We start from the raw sequence: 21080 nt of genomic DNA, 5'->3' as shown, positions 1-21080 counted from the left end.
TATGTACAAGTTTAGATTCTACCATATCATTAATCTAAGATTATACCTCAAGGAAGTGGTTAAATAAGCCGAAAGGGTACTCTGGACCGCTTTTGTTCTACGACTTCGGAAAAATCACGTCGTTTCTTTCCACGGAAACATTGTTGGTGACTTTAGTATAAGTATATTTTTTCGAATTTTCCTAAACTTGTAGAAAATGCAGTTATAGATGAGTAACCTGTCGGCTTACAACACCGCTTTTGCAGCACTCTATATACGCCCTTATCCTTTGAAACCCAGCAAACCCCAAACGCCTTTCCACGGCTGGGCATCGATAGACTCAGGGTGTTCCCTACAAGGAGTGACCAGGCACATAGGGAACCTCCCTAATTGCTTCTGTTCCCTAAACGCGTTTTCCATCCTCCCATCCCTATCCCATTCCGAGGGGGGTACTATGAAGATGAGTCGCTGTATCAACCACGGGATGTCGGCGTCGTTGTAGTACTGTCTGCGAGTCCACAGCATGTGGGTGTTGGAGTAGGAGCCTTGTTTTACCAGCCAGTATGGCCAACTGTGAAAAAAAAACATTTTAAAGAAAGTTGAGGAGGAATTCAAATTTAGTAAGAATATGTTTTTTACGATTTCAGAGTAGTTTGTTAAGTAGATAAGAATGGAATTGGAATCCCTTATCTTATCAGATTTTATCTTATAAAAATCGCACTTTTATAATAAATAGGGGCACAATTCAAAAATATAGGTAAGTAAGAATTTTTTGCTGTTTATGATCTAGTATTGTTGATATTGTGGCCCTCTTATCATAAAACCCCATAACTTTGTTAATTGTACGTAAGGTCTTTAGGTATTTAAATGTAAAAGTTAACGTGTCTAAATAGTATTTTATATGTATAGATCTAAATAAAAAAATAATATAGGTATATGGTTACAAAAATGATATAGGACACTCACACAGAAAAGTGTCTTAATATCCATCGGTAACTTCTTGTATAGAAGTTAGCTTTCCTTATGTTCCACCGAGATTGCTTCGACATCTCGTCTAGACTCGTAATCAGGTACACTATTGACATAGTGATCCTATAGCCCGTTACTAGAAGCACTTTGCTGGAAGCCACATTGGCGTGTGTTATTTCTAATGGTTTAGGGGTGCTCATTTTTTCATCATGCATTGTGCTCTCAGGTCCTGTGGAAGAAATTGAGGTTTTTTGTATGTAATGGAAATAAGAAATACATATTGAAAAAAGAGAGCCGAGGTGGTGTAACGGATAAGGCTCGACTTTAATTCGAGAGGTCGTGGGTTCGAATCGGCCATGTACCAATGAATTCATTTAGAAATAAGAAATTTTAGTACATAATACCACGTGCTCTTACTGTGAGGTAAAACATTGTGAGGAAACCTGCCCATCTGGATTTCTATATGTATAACCTAAGTAGGTATATAGTAATGATTTCGAATCGGCGACACTATCACTTGAGTGATTGGGAAAGGATCATGAATATAAAAACATATTGCATGGCTTGAACTAGCACAGGTTGTATATGAAAAGGAGCAGTGGTGACGTAATGGATAAGACCTCGTCCTCTCAATCGAGAGGCCGTGGGTTCAAATCCTGGCCTGTACCAATGAATTCTTTCAATTGTGTTTTCAATTAAGGAGTTTAAGTACAATAATACCACGTGCTCTTACGGTGATGGAAAACATCGTGAGGAAACCTACACATATAGATTCTAGATGTGTATCCTTAGTGCATTGTACTTATTCCAAAAACGGCGATGTGGTTCGCAACCTATCAAGTGAGTAACTACCTACTACAAATGTGCTGCGAAATGTGGGTGCCTCGCTTGTGAGCCACCTCTGACTACCCCTTCGGGGATTACAGTCGTGAGTGCATATGTATATGTATGTATGTATATGAAACTTACTAGTAATAAACAGGTGACTGTAATCCATTTTCGGGTAAAAAAATCCAATGATTGAAAACATTGTAAACATGGCGATGTTGAAGAAATAACTGATAAGTCGATATATAACCCCGATTATTCTAATAATCGCCAGGATTATTTTAATTATGATCATTGTAATCTTGTAAATTTTCAAGTACGTTTTCTTCTTCTTCTTCTTCGATTTGATCTTCTTTTTCAGTGTTTTGAGACCGAAAAGACGACGTTCTGGGTCCACCTGGTGAGTTTAAAATTACTTATACACTCACGGGCAAAGGAAAAGTTACGTTCAGAAAATCGACAAATTACAACAAAACGAAAACACTAGCTTAAAGACGCTTTCTGCAATATTTAAGTGCATTTATCGGTGTATCAGAATATTACCAACTAAAAACATAAATATTTTGTTCAAATTTCCTATAAAATGTTTAAAAAAATTGACGCCATTTGGTTGTTTGCATTTTGTAAGTGGAATTGTTTCTTTGCCCGTGAGTGTATTATCGGGTATTGGATATGCCCGAATGGTCTGAAATCTGAATACCTAAGTCATATAGGTACTACAGTGTCTAAATCAAATTTCATATTTATGATGATTCTGTCCGACCGGGTTCGGTCACGGCGACTGTTACGGCTGGAGAGGGCGTCGCTCGTGTGCCCTCATATTATTATTATTAAATTCTTTATTGCACAAAGTAAATTGGTACAAAGGCAAACATAATGCTAGCAGCATTTTCTACCAGTTAACCTAATCATATGACTTATGTAGCCGATCTTGGCTGTGAACGTGCGGTTGCACTGGCAATTAACTCAGTATGTGTACACCCGGGGGGGGAATATTTACATTGGGACTATTTGGGACTAATAACAACAGTGAAGCTCTGTTTCCATAAAAGTAAGCCTGAAAGGCCTACGAGCTACGGGCTACGACATTTCGTAGCAAATAGCTACGCCGTAGACTGGCTACGAAATATCGTAGGCCGGTCAATTTTCAAACAGAGAGAAATTCAACAACACAGTGGAGAAGTATTTTAGGATTCACAGTAGTTGGAAATTACTTACCTCTGTATGTGAAGTGGGCACCATACTGCGCGATATAGGTTCACCTATGCTGGTCGTGTTCTGTGAAGGAAAACAACAATTGGGCAATCAATAAGATAATAAAGCAAAGGTAATAATTATGATATTTGATTGAAATATCCGGGTCTCCAATGATGGAAGGGTTTAGGCCTAGTCCACCACGCCGGCCCAGTGCGGATTGGTCTTTTGGCTGGGACTCGGGATACATAATTATATCAGAAGTTTAAAAATATGTATATATGATTGGTAGGTATGTAAATCTAATCTATCTAAAAATCTATGGAACACTAATATGACTATAAATATAGTAAAACACACTTACATAATTTGAAATATCTCGCAATTCTCTTTTCAGTTCTCTTGAAAACCCTTGGAAAGAGTCACTAGCCAGTGATTTGATAGAGTCAGAATCCCCCTGAAAAAGTAAAAATGTAAAAAGTCATACAATCACGGGCAATGAAAAGGTTCCACTGAGAAAAGCACCAAATTACGTCTAAACGGAAAAGGCTCGCTTAATGACGACTTCTGCAACATTGAAGTATATTTAACAGAGCATCAGGATATTACCAACTAGTACGGTAATATAATAACGGTAACGGTAATATTATGTTCAAATTTTAAATTAATTGTTTGAAAAAATTGGGGTCGTTTGGTTTAGGCATCTTGTGAGTGGAACTCTTTCATTTCCCGTGGGTGTATTACTATATTGACTTAACTAAAAGGTTAATCTTTTAAGTTAAATACCCACCTCTTCCTCTTCTTCGTCTGCCCCTATAGTATCATTACTGAACTGCATTGATAACACCTGAAAAAAACAACATTTTTTTTCTTTGTATGTAAAGAATGTATTTACCTAATGGGTTGGTTATAAGCTAGTTTAGTAATGAATTCATTATAAATTGGTTTTACATTTTTTCCAATATGTATCAAATATATTTAAAATAAGTTACCGAAACATGTTTTACCTTATGAGTATCTGATAACATTTTCGATAGGCGTTCCACTTTTTCAATATCAGGGCCAAACTGGGAGTGAAAGTCATCCTGAAAATATTTAGATATTTAAGTTATCAACTTACACAAAGAATACTGTTTTATCCCACGGGTCATTAGTGCTTGTAAGTTTATACACTACTCAGTCATTTTATTTTATTATTTTACATTGACATATACAGGGTGTTGCAAAAAGGGTATACTAAGCCGAAACGGGGTGTGGTGTTCGTAGGAAAAAAGTTGTTCAGAATGACTCCCTCAGTCACCCCCTTTCGGCTTAGTATACCCTTTTTGCAACACCCTGTATATTAATCTTTACTTACATGTGGGAAAATGTGTCTCATGTACGGAATAAACTCCAGACCCCGGCCCTGAAAATAATAAATCATTATTTAAGTTTATTTGACCGAAAAGATTGGCATAAAAATAGGCCTATACCCAACAGTATAATAATAGAAGGCTGACGATGATGATGTTGAAGAAAGTTTGGGGTCTATGATAGAAAAGATAAGTATAATATTTACATAGGTACCCTAAAATGATACAGAAACATTCATTCTCTAAATAAATAATAAAATATTTTTCTACAGTAATCTTAAATCTAATAACTTACCGTATATGTATTGTTAACGTTTCCATATCTTTTATTATAATCCAAAACATAAAAGTTCTCGCCCTGAAACAATCGAAATAGTTGGGTTAGTTTAGCTTCTTTTTATATGTGTTTTACACTCACGAGTAATTAAAAAGTTCCAGTCACAATAGCGGCAAAATACTCGTAAATGGAAAAAGCTAGCTTAATGACGCCGTCTTTAATATAAGTACTCGTAAGTATAGTGCATTAGAATATTACCAACGATAAACGTAAATAACTAAGTAAGTAAAAAGTAAGTTCAAATTCTAAAATAAATGCATTATAATATTACCTGAATATTAATGTTAGGTCATTTGCTGACGATTTTTTTTAAGTGGAACATTGCTCTTGAGGTTATACTGAGTATGTACTATGACTATGTAGATATCTTACCGGTAAAGCAGGATGGTAGAGGTAGTAGTCTGCCACACGGTATGGACTCTAGAAAATATAAAATTATGTAAATTTTCCAGAGTACCTATATTGCCAGAGAACATTAACTACTATGTTTCAATTGTAGATCAAAATAGAACTGTAAACTTAATCCTACCATGTACATCAGAGGTATTCCAAATCTGACTGCATCTTCACCTATTCTCCGCTGAAACAATAAATAGGTACTTTTAATATAATATTATTTACTACCTGTTTAAATAACTATTCACCGATTATTATTCAAAACAAAATGACGTGTGCGAGTTTTAACAGGGTCACCATTCGAGAAGTGGCGAGTACCTGGGCCCTGAGTGCGAGTTTTTTCACCTATCGAGAAGTGAAATCGAAACGCAAATTTGTGTTCGTGTAGACACGCCACCTAGCGGTAAGTAGCTGTACTAGCTCCGCGCCATACAAATCTGCGTTTTCCATTTCACTTCTCGATATGTGAAAAAACTCGCGCTCAGGGCCCCGAACGTGAATTTGTATAGCGCGGGGCAGTCGCCACCTAGCGGTACACGCGCTGTTTCACTGTTTATAAAATACCTACACTAAGCCCTCAGACTGTCTAGTACGGGTTTTGGGTCAAGTTTAGGTTTCCGTTTGTCATCTGCATAAATTATCTGTCAAAAGTTTAATGATAGTTTCCGCTACAGGCGCCACTTTGTATGCGAGAAAACGTAAACTTTTATAGTTTTCGATAAACTATCAAACCTGTACCTATAGGCGGGCTGGAGTACTTAGTAGGTGGTCATCGATATACAGGGTGTTGCAAAATTGGTATACTAAGCCGAAACCAGCATGTGCAGCATGGTATATCAAAGCCCGAAACTGAAATCAGAATTTCAAAATTCGCGAAAAAATATATTCAGATTTCATAGAAACTTAGTTGGTCACGTGACTTTTTACTATGGATAATGAATTTTTTTTTTCGCGAATTTTGAAATTCTGATTTCAGTTTCGGGCTTAGATATAACATGCTGCACATGCTGGTTTCGGCTTAGTATACCCTTTTTGCAACACCCTGTATAGAGTTATTGAAATTAAAAAGAGCAAAATGATAATTGAATAGTAAGTACCGCTTCTCGGACACTCCGGAAAGCTTTGTATGCTGTGTTCATGTAGTCTGCACCAAAGTCCTGTAAAACAAGCAGCACTTTTTAAAATTAACATTGCTGTGTATATACCCTTAAACAATTGTGTATTTATCGAACAGTAATGACATTATATGTCATCTCATACATTATTTGTCAAAATCTCGAAATTGCTTTAGTTCTACTCACTTCCGACCTTGTAAGGATGTCGCTAGTGTGCATTCGATTTGTCTACGGAAATTACAGAATGCCAATTTGAAAACTCACTCCGGATTCTGAATCGAGTTTTGACAATTAGCTTTATAGAATCGCCATGCAGGAAAAAAATCGCACATAAATTATGTGTTTTGAATACATTTGACTGACATTTTATCTCACCCTGTGATATTTGTTGTAAAGAAACATTCCCAACTCATACAGCGTCATCAACTGAAATAAAGTATAATAATTAAGTATGTTGATATCGCATTAGATTAGAATTTGATGATAACTATATACTAAGTATACTATAATACCTATGCCTATACCAAAATCCTTACAAAAAGGCAAATTATGGACATACAACGGCCGGAAGAACACGAAGTCTCTACAGGTTGCAAAAAGGGTATACTAACCCGTTTTCGCGAATTTTGAAATTCCTGATTCTGATTTCAGAGTCGGCATTAGATGTAACATGCTGCACATGCTGGTTTCGGCTTAGTATACCTTTCTTGCAACACCCAGTATAGTTCTTAGTAGTTCTTACTACCTACTTATACTATAACTGTACGTAAAATAAATATTTAGAGACAAAATACCTGGGTCGTATTGGTATCGAGCAAGCGGGGAATGTACTTAAAGTATTTCGGCACTTCGTTATGATAGTGACCCTGAAAATAACAAAAAAAAAACGATTAAGTAATTCAGTTTGTTTATAATTATTTTGTATTGCATGTTTAGATTAGGTACTTACTGACTGACTGAATGACACAAATACTACCTAACTGTTCTCAGCGAAAATATCACACACTGGTTAATGTTTTCGAACGGTACCCACGATACAAGCTTGCTTAGTGTGGGGCCATAGTAAATATTTTTTAAGTTTTAATATAAGATATTTGGTTAATGAGTAAGGCAAAAGTTATGATTACGTATGAATTTTAACACAAGTGTTAAATTTATTACTGAGTTTCCGGGTTCTTTAATTACATTATTTAATATTTATATACATTGTTTAAAGACACATATTTGTACTCGGGTCTTGGGTATAATATTATGTAAATAATATAGTAATATGTATGTGTGGAGTTTTCAGCTGCCCGACAGTCATATTATAGGCTCTGCATAGTTTGGGATAGGATGGCCATGTGTGAAATGTCCCCACATATTACTCTATGTCTACATTATTTCAAAATGGTAAATAGGGTGACTTATTATTATTGTCATACCTGAGCTACTTTCACGGCTTCTGATTTGCCGAAGTTGACGAAATCTTGAACCTGAAAAGAGTAATATACTTACTATGTATATTAGCAGTATGTGAATTTATGGGTACTTTACCAACCTTCCGTCACTTTAACCACATTAATAATATTTAATCAAACTGTAAATATCTATGTACACAATACAATCTAAATAACTTATTCTAAACTTAAGAAAAATTATGACTAAAGGTACCTAGCCTAACTATAAACAAAAAAAAGAAGAAAAAAATAAAATAAATAAAAAATAAAAATAAATAAAACTATGTGTCCTCGCTCCGGAACGCATCCGACGCAAAGGTCCCTAAGGCGCTGGCAGCGTTGCCTCGCTGTACAGCCAGAGAGATCCTCTGCATCAGAAACGCTCCAGAGCGGATGTCTAGCCCGCAGTCCCTCATGCGACGGCCTAGGCTTTTGATAAATGTTTTGCCGTCATGACCCCAGATTCCCGTAGTTAACCACATAATAATTCTGACAACGATGCCTTTTTGATACTGTTCAGCTACACAAACTCATTTACTTTTATAAAGTAAAAGGCTCGTTTGGTATCCTTTTTTTAACTGTTACTACTTTTTTGTTATAATTATAATATAGGTTTATGGCTTGGTATCTTATTTTTCCTTGTTAAGTAACATATTCCACCATGAAAAAGTTACACCCACAAAATACCGACACGGGCTTTAGAATTTTAGTCGGTAATAGCATAGACTAATACACTAATGTAATAGTATACTGATGTACAGTGCTCCAAAATTGATAATGCGCATAGAAATCTTTGACAGATCGGTTGTTTTCGATTATGTGACACATGATATTGACTCCTATTTCTTTCGAAAAAGGTGCAAAATGCTAGTGTTTTTCTTAAGGCTGTCACTAAAGCTAGAAGAAAATCAGAATCTGTCAAATCTAGTGAGGGGGGGTTGAGGTATGCGGGGCGTTCTCCGGACAATGACATGAAATTTTAACATAGTACTCGAAAACATTAAAGTGAAGACATGCCACTTTGTTAAACATATACTAAGTAAGTAATATTGTTTTGTAAGTGATACGAAAATATTTATTTTTATTTGAAAGTATTTTTAATATTTAATCATTTATTATAAAAAGTCGTGCCCGTGCCGATATTTATACAGGTTGTTCCATAAGGGTATACTAAACTAAGCCGAAACCTACGTGTGCAGCATGTTATTGATGTTATGTCTAAAACCCTGGAAATGAAATCAGAATGTAAAAATTCGCGTTTTTTTTTTCGCGAATTAAGTATAGCCTCACTTGGGGGCAGATTTTAATATAAGAGGGACTACAGGGTGTTGTATTAAAAAAAGTATAGTTAGCCGAAAGGGCGTTACTCTGAATAACTTTTATCCTACGTATTTTTTTATATTCGTGAAAAAAAAAACGCTTCTCCATATATTTTTTTTTGGTCACGTGACCTTTTAGTTAGACGACCTGTTTTATTTTGGTGTTTTAAAAGCAGAACAGTAGTTTGCAGAACTCTGCATATACAGGGTGTCCCAAAAGGTTACGTAGCTGGCAAAGGTGGTGATATGGGGTGGTCTGGGTGAGGTATAATATGTACTTAAGTATGTGTATTTTGGATATGATAGAAATAATATTTTTGTTTCTTAAAACCAAAAAAAAATAAAACCTTGTTGCGCTCTTTTGCTCACTGTAAGTACCTACAAATATTGCTGTATTAAAAAAATTGCGGTTTTGTAATAACGATTATAAAAAAAGCTATTTTCAAGTCAAGGAGTCAGTACCTAATTACAATTTCAGTCAACACCAGGTGAACTGAAAAAAAATAGATAGTTCTAATTATTCTATAATCACTTTAGATCGCAAACATTGTAACTCCACTTTTCTCGGCGAAAAGTCAATTAGTGTCAGTTGGTGTCAATTAGGGCATGCAATACCGGAATAATTTTCAATACCGGTATTGAGTTTCGGTATTACTACTTCGGGATTCCGGTACTAATACCGGTATTAGACTTTCTTGTTGTTATAAATGGCAAATATTGTGTTTAAAGGACTATAGGCCAAAATTAAACAAGAAAAGGCAATCAAATTCTGTAATTATAGATATAGATTTCTACGACAATTGAGTATTAGAGTTAAAATGATAGATTTGAAAAAAAAAATTTGGTGTCGGTTTACGCATGGGCAACAGTAGATTTCCAACGGCCAAAAACTACATTAAACTATTGGAAACAAGTGCGCTTTCATAGTATATAAGAACACAAGGCTAACTATACCTTAATCGCTTTATTTATAGCCTAAAAAGTCCGATTCCGGTATTACTTCAATACCGGTATTAACTTTCAATACTGGTAATCAAAAAATACTTATTTTTTTCCGGGTTCCCGGTATTGCGGTATTGTATGCCCTAGTGTCAATAGAAACGTTTTTTGAATTTACATGTTTTGTTTTACTCTTTATTCGAAAAAAAAACTGTATTCCGCATTTTACAATTTGTTTTCCTCTAAACCAGAAACCGTGATTTTTAAACAAGAAAATTTAGTAATTCCCTTTATTCTCATATACAACGTGCGATGTAGGCGAGCGTGAACGAAAACTATGCAATAAGCCTTTGTTTTTATTACTACTTTACTAAAATAAAATAACATACTCAACAATGTTAATATTTTTTTTTTGCAATATTGTAAAATTAAAATCTAATTATTAACATGAATATCAACTTTTTTTTTGCATCTATGCGTCGAATGACGGCATGACGGCTGCTGCAGCTACGTGCTGTCCAGACCTCCAACCAATCCCACCAGTACTGCAGGTTGCGTCGAATACGAGCCATTCTCTTCGACTTGACAAAACAGGTGCTCCTGGAAGGGCCATAAATCGCACGGCACCCGTACCGTATAGAGGCAACAGACTCCTTTGCAACAGCCTCCCAGATTCCTAAGTAGCCCATGCACTGCATGGCGAGCACAGCTCCAGCAATGGACAACATTTCAAAAAACTAAAGCTGCTATAAATCGGAAACCATTTCGAGATTTAGCTATAAAGGCCACGAAAAAAATATTTTTGAATTTTTTGGATGTATCATTTTGGAGAAATTCATAAAATAGTCAAAAAGTGCTGATGACGTCATGCATTAGGTGCGATGAATTTTGTTGCTCAAAGCCTATCGATGAAAAAAAAAAAGTAACTATCACTGTCATTTTTGATTGACGTTGACGTTTTATCGTGACGTTTTGTTGTTTATTTGGGTCATTTTCATAAATTCTGTTCCGACACTTTTTGACTTTTTTTTTTATTGATCGTATATAAAATGATTAGTACGCATTCAGAGATGACCCGCTATATAATATGTCCCAGAACTCCCAGAGCATGCCACCGCCTACATAGCTAAAAAAATTGGGGTAAGTACATTATATTTATTTTAAAATAGTAATATATTATGCATTCATGTGTTTCAATTATGCTTGACTGGAATGCTTAGTAAAATTATTTTTTCATGATAAGTATTTTGTATCATCAGAATTATCAATGTCACACTTTTTTTGTCATTTGAAAATGACCCATTTGCTGGTTGGCACGTAAACAAAGTTTATGTCACCTGTCAGTTGTCAGTGTCATTTATGTTTTTTTTTTCGAGACTAAGGCAAAGGACTTAAATCAAAATTGAGCCTAATATGTGACGTCACTTCCGGTTTTAAAATAATAAACTTTAAAGTTAAAAATAACATGGAAAAAGAAATGTACATGAAAAATAAAAAAATACGGGTCCTCTAATTTTTAATAAACTTTCCGAATAGCTAATAAAAATGTAGGGTAAAAAAAATGAAATGTTGTCCATTTTTTCGTAATGAATCCTTGGGATGTCAGCCCTCTAGGAACGCGGTTACTATTTTTAAGCTAAGAGCTAGTTCTCATCCTGCTCCGACAGTGAACGAACGATCACGCATTTCGGATGCCAAACTGACTGTCCGAAAGGTCGAGACCGTACCACCACGTACTACAGAGGTAGTGGGTGCAGCAATGCACCTCTGCCTACCCCGCAAGGGAGTACATTAGTACAAGGCGTGAGAGTGTATGTATGTGTGTAGATATGTAGATAAAGTCGCACTTAACCGCTTTTTTTGCAAAGCTTGTTAAATACCTTCATAGATTTAAAAAAATATGTACATTTTAGTTCTTCAATTTTTAAAAGTACTTATACTTTTGAACACTCTTTAGTGTACAGACTACCACATCTTAAAATATATATTATAAAAAATTACGGTTTTTGGTTTCAAATAATACAAATTGAGAACTTAATTTTCAACACCCTGTATATTGTGTAGCTTACCTAGCATACACAACCGTTAAAATAAAATAAAGTTAAATTATTACCCCTCAGAATATAAACAGGCTCGCGCTTTGGCATACTGTATTGACCGTATAGTTCTTATTCGGAGAATCTAATAAGTGTCATTATGTGTAATGTTTACCTTTATCTATGCATCTGTAACTCTATAGTAAAAAATGTAAACAAATCGAAAAGGCGAAATGTTTTCTAAGAATTTTCGGCTTTTCTCCATCTAAAATGTTTAGAAAATTAACTTTTCATAGCAAATGCATATGTATTATAATATTTGCAGTCATCATTTGTTGATTTAATCAGTTTTTGTGAAATATTTGATTAAAAATAAAATGGCGTGGGTATCGCTCCTAACAGGCCGCCACCAGGGCGACGACTGAAGAAATCTGAAATCTGTCACGGCGTCATCATTTTTAAACCGGAATTTATTAGTTTTTTGCAAAAAAAGTTGACTTCTGGTCCATTAAATCCAACTCTTTAAGGTAACTTTGTTAAGAATTTAATTACCTACACATACATATAAGATTCCATGAAAATGGGCCCTCTGATTTCGAGGGTTTTTTCATAATAAGTCGAAAAATGGCAAAAGACATGGTCTGTTTGCAATTTTTTTTAACATACTTATTATAATCCTGCACCAATTTCTAAGCAAATATCATGTTGAGTATACCCTCTGCTACAATATATATTTTTCTCAAAGTGATAGAAGCTACCGTTTTTCCAATCCAATCAAGTATATCAAACCGACTTTAGCATTTTAGGTTTCGTAATCCCCTTAAGGCTCTTACGATTTAATGATTCGGGTGTGAAGATCTGCATGTGCATTATTAATTTTGGACAAGTGTACTTCAATGTGTGCTTCTGTATTTCAATATTGTCCGTTTATATATATGTCACTTGAACTTTTTCATTGCACTGGTATTTTATTATTATATTACCTGTTCCGGATGATTTTTGATATAATTTTCCACGACTTCGATATGTTGCCACGCATCCATAGGCCCCTGAAACATTCACAGTGATAAATTTACATTTTTATAATTTAGATTTGTCTAAATGTTTCCAGGAAAAACTACGTATCTGCATGCTGTGACTGTAAGATTTATTTTTAAATAAGTACATACTCGCATACTGATAATGATTAGAGATAGAGCTGACCGAATATACAATTGTACACAGCTTGAACGTATATTTTCTACAACTAGTTTTTTTTCTCATTTATTATTATTAGGTAGATATTTAATACACACCCTCTTCTTATACTGAGCTACCATGTAATTGATGAAATCAGTAGCAGCTTTAACCTGAAAATATAGGAATTTATGTTGTTTAGGTAGGCCTTGATCTAGGGCATCTAGGCTATCAGTTTGTGTGCCACTTACTGGACACCATGTACGGTACACCTATACCGTAGGTACTTTTGACATAAAACGTTCTCACTTTACAGATATTGCCAATTTGACAATACTAACCTGACTGGGTGTAGGTCGGTAATACTTAGATAAATCCTCTGGAATCTTATCATCGGGCTGAAAATAACAATAAAAAAATTGGTCATTTTGTGAAAGATCTTAGACGCATTTTCATACTATGTATAATATAATAATATGGTAGTCTATGGACTCATCATCTCATGAGATCTGTAATGTACTTACTCTGATAAATAGCTTGTAAATCTTATTGAACATTTCTGTTAAGTACTCTTGCTGAAAATAGAAACAGACATTTTAAGATGTATTAAAATAAAGAGTAAATTGAAAATTAGTTATGCTCGAGACTTGGCTGGGGCACTGCCGTGCCCCCAGATATATAGGTAGTTACACGTGACCAACTAACTAACGTTATAAATAAAATAGTTACTGTGCATCATGAAACATGACTGTAACATTTTTGTTCAATTTTGTACTTCGTGAGAATCAGAACTCTTTTTCTAGTTAAATAAAAATCTATGCTTACTTCTTCTGCGGTAATGGGATGGTAGAACCTTGATAGAGGCTCTGGCAGTTTTCTTTCTGTTTCAGGCTGGAAAAGTACACGTTTCAAACAAGTTTATTCCGTAACTGGTAAAAAGAAAAACGTAGCAAGTCTTACGACATAGTTGATATCAAGGTATCAAGATCAAGGATTGGTATCAAGAATAAAAAGAAATACATTTTAAGATATTAGGGAAAAAAACCTTGGCGACATAATTAATTAAGTTTGAAGATATTTCACGAATGTTATTATAATTAATTCATCTTACTATTTCTTTAAACTTGTCGAATATTTCTTGAAGTAATGCAGTTACATTCAATTTATTTAGCTGAAAAAAAATATTTAAAGGGTTTTAAGTTTAGTTTAAAGTTACATAATATAATATTATTTACTAAGTATTTAAAGATATTACTTATATGTATAAAATATTGTTTAAATTGTATTACTTATATCTCACCTCATTTGGGTCAATGCGTAATGTAACGTTTCCATCTAAAATTTCAGCAGTCTGTATCTGAAATAATAAAGTTTATGAAATATGTCAAAGTGTGTATTTTATAAACAAAGTGGGTATAATAATAATAACTTTTATAATCCGTTTCAGATAGATGGAGTAGGGTGTGACAGCTGATAGTTTTTATACACGAGACATGTTCCCTTATCTATTTGTATAATATACGTCGACAACATATGGTTATCTACATACCTAATATACCTACTTACTTAGGTTAAATATTTTAATAACTAGTAATAGGTACTTACATCGTTGTAATTCTGACTTAAATACTTCATTAGATCTTTAAGTTCAATGACTCGTCCCATTGGATTCTGAAAATTGTAATAAATTTTATCTAAATAATTAGGTAGGAGTGTAGAACAGGATACAGGTTAAAGTTTCATCAGTTCTATTATGAGCTTTAATAAATACCTTCTGCCCTGGCTGGGAATCGAGCCCGGAGTCTATCTACCTAACCGAGGCCCCGTTTTATTAAGACCATTTATTAATTTATACAGTTTTTATTCATAGCTATTAGGGGCCTTTGTGGTCTAGTGGTAGAAGCTTCGCTTCATGACCCAGAGGTCCTGGGTTCGATTCCCGGGTGGGACCATCAATTTGTGTTTCTAAATTGTGGTTCTAAGTTTGGTTAGGACATAGAAGGCTGATCACCTGTTGTCCGAAACAGTGAAACGATCCATGCTGTCGGATGGGCATGTAAAGCAGTCGGTCCTGCGCCTAGCTCTCTCCAGTCGTGTCGGTCAATCCGTCCCATTGGGTTATGAGAGTGATGGAACAGAGAGTGCTCCTGTGTACTGCGCACACACTTGGGCACTATAATCTACTCCTGCGTAGATGGCTGATCTCAATTGAGATTGGCCGCCGTAGCCGAAATTCGGCTAGGAGGACATTATTATTATTATTATTAGGGGCCTTACTACTAACTGACGCTCCCAATATAAGGAATATAATAAAAAATAATCTCAATTTAAATTATATAAGTATTATAATGTATTTTTACTACTTATATATTTAGATAATTATTAAGTGACGTTTTTAGTTCTTTCATCTTTCATATTTATTATTTTTTTGGCACATCTTTGTACCACTTTTCCTGTAGCTCCTGTAGGTTAGCTGGTAGAAAATGCTCTTAGCATTAAGCCCACTAAATTAAATAAATAAAAAACAGACGTATTTAGAGTATTAAAAGTAACTTCTGGAATCCAGGTAACTAGTTAGTTGGTAATTCATGGAATTTGCCAATTATATTTATGATCACTTTTACCTGTCGTTGTAGTTGGGCCCCGAACATGTTGGACATTCTTGTCTCCAAATTGGATTGCTGTTAAAAATATATATAATTAACCTTGATATAAAACTTCATAATATACAGGGTGTTAACTAGAATGCGTTTGAGCGGGAAATGGGGGTTAGTATTAGTCTAACCAAGCACGTTTCTAAGAAAAAAAACATCAGAATCTCGAATATTTATGTTTAAAGTCTAAAGTAAAGTGGAAAGTTTTACCTTAATCAAAAACATGGTCACCCTACACAAACACATAACCAATGAGACATTCGATTGCAAAAGAACACACACTGTAAATTTGTTATCAACTTCACTTTTCATAATTTATTTGATGTAACTATGATTGTAATTAATTACACAGTAGGTAATAACAATTATTAAATAAAATTGAAATTATTCATGGTGATTAATGACATACTAATCAACAATTAAACAGCTGATTGTCATAAAGTTTGATAGATCGTACAGAATATAATTTATGACTTTCTAGGAGCTCAGAACAATAATTAAACCTTTTTACTCAGAATAAGGTAAGCGTTTAGTATTCACCCTTGATACTCACCACATTTTATTTTTCTTTTATTACCTAAAGATGCGTACAGACCGGCCCAACGAACGCCCACCGATGGACATTTATCATACATAATACAGGGGCAGATTGAGCAACGAAGGTCAACAAAACCCGTTCGTTGGCGTTCGTTTGGCCGGTCTGTATGCAGCTAAAGATAAAAGACCACAATGCATAACAGGATGATAACAGGGTCTACTTCAATGACGAATTGGTTTACTTACACTCGCTCATCTCGATTTGTGTTGTGTACTTGCGATTGAGACGTCTTTGATGACGAATAGTACGGAAATCCTCATAATAAGTATGGCCTCACTTTAAATACCAGTAGAATAATAACAATCTTGCGTATCATAACCATCGAGTATTTATGATAGTCATTACCTTCTCTGTGGATCTAGTCTGTCAGTCAGTCATTGTTGTTTACTTGTTTACAATGATACAATCATTTTTTACAATTATTACCTAAAAGGGAAAAGGTACCTACAATTCTATCTTTTGATTACCAAGCTTTGCGGTTTGCGTGACGTCATAACACAATGAGCCGCAAAAATGTGCGGTGGGAGTAAGAAATTAGCGATATTTGTGAAATCGATTCAGCCACTCATCGCTGGGAGTAAGGCTGTTGTTCCTCATTTCGTTTTATGTTGTGCTGTGCTGTGAATACGTGTGACCTATGTTATGAAGCATAAAATGAAAATTTTCTGTATTCATAAAAGATAATTGTGTATCAATAAAGTGATACTTATGGAGTAAAATGAAATGTCTACAATGGATTGGGTACTTTGAGTACCCAAAATCTCGGTAGGTACCTTGACGATGTGGCTCCACGAGTGTGGTGCAGATGCACGCATACCTTTTTATTGACCTTGGCTTTGAATTGTTTGGCCTTGATCTTGGCTTTCAAGTTCATGGTCATTCTGTCAAACGTACCTAAACCTGAATAGGGTGACTATGAAATTTTAAAATGTACTAAATAAAACTGTTTTATGTTGGTCAGCTTAAAGCAAATAAAATACGTTTTTTAATGTCTTATCGTGTTCAGTATCATCAGCTGTATCTACCATTTCCCGCTCCAACGCAATTAAGTTAACACCCTGTATATGTATTTTCATAAGTAATGAAAAAGTTCCAGTGTCAAAAGCACAAAATTACTCCTAAATAAACGTCTGCACTATTGAAGGCGCATTAGAATATTACCAACTATAAATGTATTTTTTGAATGACATGTTTAATAAAATTGGGGACATTTATTTTGGTCTCGGCATTTTGTTAGTGGACCTTTTTCTTTGCTCGTAAATACTAAGTATGAAAGATAGATATACGTAATATACGTACAAATCCCCGTGGCGTGGTTATGTCCAACATTGAAAAATCTGGAGAATCACCACCATCCTGCAATGTACACTCGTATGTCAATTTTGTTTTTATAACTAATCAAATCTAAACTTTGAATGTTCCGCCATGGTGGAGTACATAGTTCTATTGGCGGACTATTCGTGGGACAATCGACAGTTGTAAATCGTTTCAGAATCAGTCGATTTACTTTAGCTTAAAATATACGGAGATCACTTCACATCCCTTGACTTACTGAGTGGCTGTTGAAAATGTCATGTCTGATGGGTCTATGAATGAGCATTGATCATGGAAGTAATAAGTAGGTAGGTAGTAGGTACTTATTACTTCCATGGCATTGATTCATTCAAAATAGCATTTTGATATTTTTCTTATGTCGATTTGCATAATATTAAAAAAAAAGCAATTCGACTGTTTGCAGGTGGTTTGCTGGTTTTGAACGAATATTGCCCCTTCCCTGTAGAATCCCTTATTTTGTCCAATGATTGAATCGTTTATGATCATCACGACCCATCACGATTCACGTCCCGGTCCCGTCCGTTAGTGCGGGTTGGTGGACCATTTATGATGATTATAATAAATACGTATGTACTTACTTTTGATTGGTGCGGGCGCACTAAGGATTCTAAATCATAGTACTGATCTAAACAACGGGCCTGGAAATAGAAACGAAATATATTAATTAGGTGGGCCAGATTGATTTTATCATTTGTGTTTATTATCAGTATGTTGCCATCCCGAGTTAAATGATGAATCAAATTTGTCCAAATCAAAAACAACCTGAGTTACCTGAGTTTTTGATCCAAACAACAATAAATAAATAAGTATTATCCACATTCTAACTGAATCTAACTTTTTAGGATGCATTTATAAACATTTTGACTCAATAAATCACGGCAACCATTTTGAGACTGAACTGTAACTGGAAAACTTCTCACATTTATCCTCAAGTATCTGTTGATGTTTGCCAAAATGTCCGGTGGTTTGTTGGTAAATTTGGTAAACGTGAAATTCATGCAAACAAATAAAGTGAATGAATGAAACATTTCGACTCTACACTAGGTATGTGGAAAACAAACAATGTGTTTACAGTCCCGTGGATAAAACAGCTGTTAGATAGGTCACTAGGAGTGTCTTGTACCAACCTTGAATGTGTATAGGTGTATATGGTTTATTGCAGTGAGTATGAATGGTCGACCCTAGTTCGCGTTGTTTGAAGTATATATTGTATATATAGAACCTATAATTAATAATATGAATTAAGAATACTATTTGATTTTTCTAAAGATACGACGTTTATAGAACCATTTCTTGCTGCTTTATCTATTCACCCTGTGTAATTGTATTGTTTACCCGAGAGCCCCGAGACCCCATCTCTGGGTTAAGTAGTCGGGTTCAATTATACCCTTAGAAATATTGTGTAGAAATACTTTTTGTGGGTTGTTTATCTATGGAATAGAATAAAATAGAATACTCTTTATTTTGGACCACAAAAAAAATATTACAAAATGAGAACTTATGAATAAAATAGTACGAAAAGACGGCCTTATTCCTTAAAACAATCTCTACCAGACAACCTTTGGATGGAAGAGACAATTTTAATATAATTTTTAAGAGTTATGGTGCAAGATATACCTACAACTTAATTAAACAGTATAGACACCATATACCTACCTATTTATCTAAAAAACCAAAGACCCAAAGTGCATATTTCACGTTTTTTCATTGTTTGAATGCAAACAGAAAGTTAAACTTGTATCTACATTTTATTTGCAATAGAATCGAGTGTCCGCCAACGTAAAGTTGGTGCGCCGAGGTCAACTTTAAAATGAAAACGGAGCTTCACAAAAGTTACGAGCCTCATTGAATAATTCTAACATCTATCACGATCACTTTGAATTTGACTGGGCCTTGATATATCCAGAAGGGCTAGTGCGGGGCGTATATAAGACGTGACAAGAGTTTTGCATCGCGCTCACTCACATCGCGCAGCCTCAAGAGCGAGCGCGACGGAGAACTTTTGCCCCGTGCTACACTGGCAGGGTTGAATTTTATCAGTTCCAAATGTACACAAATCACATCAAATCTTTCAATTTCTCCAGAATTTGCTTAGATTAACGATATACGAATAAGATGGTGTGTCACATACAAAAACAAAGAACTGTGCGAATTTTGTTTACTTTCAAACCGCTTTAAGTTTTACCTAATAAAAACATGGTACCAATGAATAAAGTCACCTATCATCTAACCGACCTGATTCAAGATAAAAGCTCAGTGGGGTGTTATTTGTCGAGACATTTTCATTGCACGTCGCATCAATCGTGATCGTGATAGATGTTCAAAACACCCGTTTGGGGTTGTAAAGCCTGGGCTCTCGCAGGCAACAATTAAATTAGTCTTGTATTTTTATTTCTGGATTTGCAGCTACCCGCTTTGACGACGAAACAGTGTAGAGCGGGCGCGCCTAATCCTCACAGCGTTGGCAGGAAAATGCACATTTTGCGTCGACGTAAAAGTGATGTTTTGTTGTTAGTCTGCGGAAATTACCTTTATGTTGATTTTAGCTGGCAAGTGTCGTGTTCTGCATTGTAGAACAAGCCCTCACACTGAGGTACAAAGGGATTCATAATCTTAGAAGCTGACTAAATATCCATTGGCTAAAATAGATAGCCGTAGACATAGTAAGTAACAAATTAAACATCAGGCATATTATGAGCACGGCTTCAGTAGCCGGTAGTACACCACACAGTCTGACCTAACATAATCGACACAAGTTTTTTTTTCAACTTTTTTGACCTTTTTACCTCTTTTTATAGCCAAGGTGTGTAGGGTAGGATTTGGTATGTTCTATTCTATTCTATTCTATTCTCTGTGGGGGTGTAAGTACCTGCACCTGGCTCTCTCGAATGGAACCTTTGTGCATATCCCCAAGGTCTAAACTGCCTTCCTAAGCTTGGACCATTTCCACACCACGCTGGTCCACTGCGGGTTGGTGGGTTCACATATCTAGATGTGCTAGATCTAGATATGCAGGTTTCCTCGCGATGTTTTCCTTCACCGTAAGAGCGATGGTATACATTGTACTTAAGTTAAAAGAACTCATTGGTACATGTCAGCGCCGGGATCGAACCCGCATCTCTGGCGTGAGAAGCGGGCGCTTACCCGACTGAGCTACCACCGCTCCTAATGGTATGTTATAATTATGGTATTTTTAGTAAAAATGCTCCAAATATAATTTTGTAAAACATTGTGAATGTTAATTAACCGGCAATATTGGTGCTTAATCAGAAATACAATCTGATCGTTAGTCTGTAGAGTAATATAAGCAAATTTCAAACGTTATGGGGCCGAAACTACAATGATTAATGATAGATGAAACGTTATTACCAAAATTAATGGTTGTTCGTGCTTGTACAGTCGAGGAATTTGATA

General features: G+C 35.2%; 1 protein-coding gene across 1 annotated transcript; it reads right to left on the bottom strand.

The window, feature by feature from the left end:
* Positions 1–255: 255 nt before the first annotated feature.
* On the bottom strand, positions 256–18308 carry LOC105383509. Its single transcript, XM_048625492.1, has 26 exons — positions 18245–18308; positions 17631–17687; positions 15704–15760; positions 14685–14750; positions 14380–14436; positions 14191–14250; positions 13905–13970; positions 13604–13654; positions 13421–13477; positions 13199–13252; positions 12887–12952; positions 7595–7645; positions 6965–7036; positions 6546–6596; positions 6153–6212; positions 5189–5239; positions 5032–5079; positions 4618–4680; positions 4328–4375; positions 3978–4055; positions 3761–3817; positions 3335–3427; positions 2995–3054; positions 1918–2173; positions 946–1177; positions 256–550 (listed from the first exon to the last, which is right to left on the bottom strand). Exons 2-26 carry the CDS (start codon positions 17658–17660, stop codon positions 262–264), a joined length of 2073 nt encoding a protein of 690 aa, XP_048481449.1. The 5' UTR covers positions 17661–17687; positions 18245–18308; the 3' UTR covers positions 256–261.
* Positions 18309–21080: the final 2772 nt, after the last annotated feature.

The sequence above is a fragment of the Plutella xylostella genome, chromosome 14 (assembly GCF_932276165.1).
Source record: "Plutella xylostella chromosome 14, ilPluXylo3.1, whole genome shotgun sequence".
In the NCBI taxonomy this organism is placed as follows: domain Eukaryota; kingdom Metazoa; phylum Arthropoda; class Insecta; order Lepidoptera; family Plutellidae; genus Plutella; species Plutella xylostella.
Note: the sequence above shows the minus strand (reverse complement) of the source record. Positions and strands in the feature narration are given on the sequence as shown.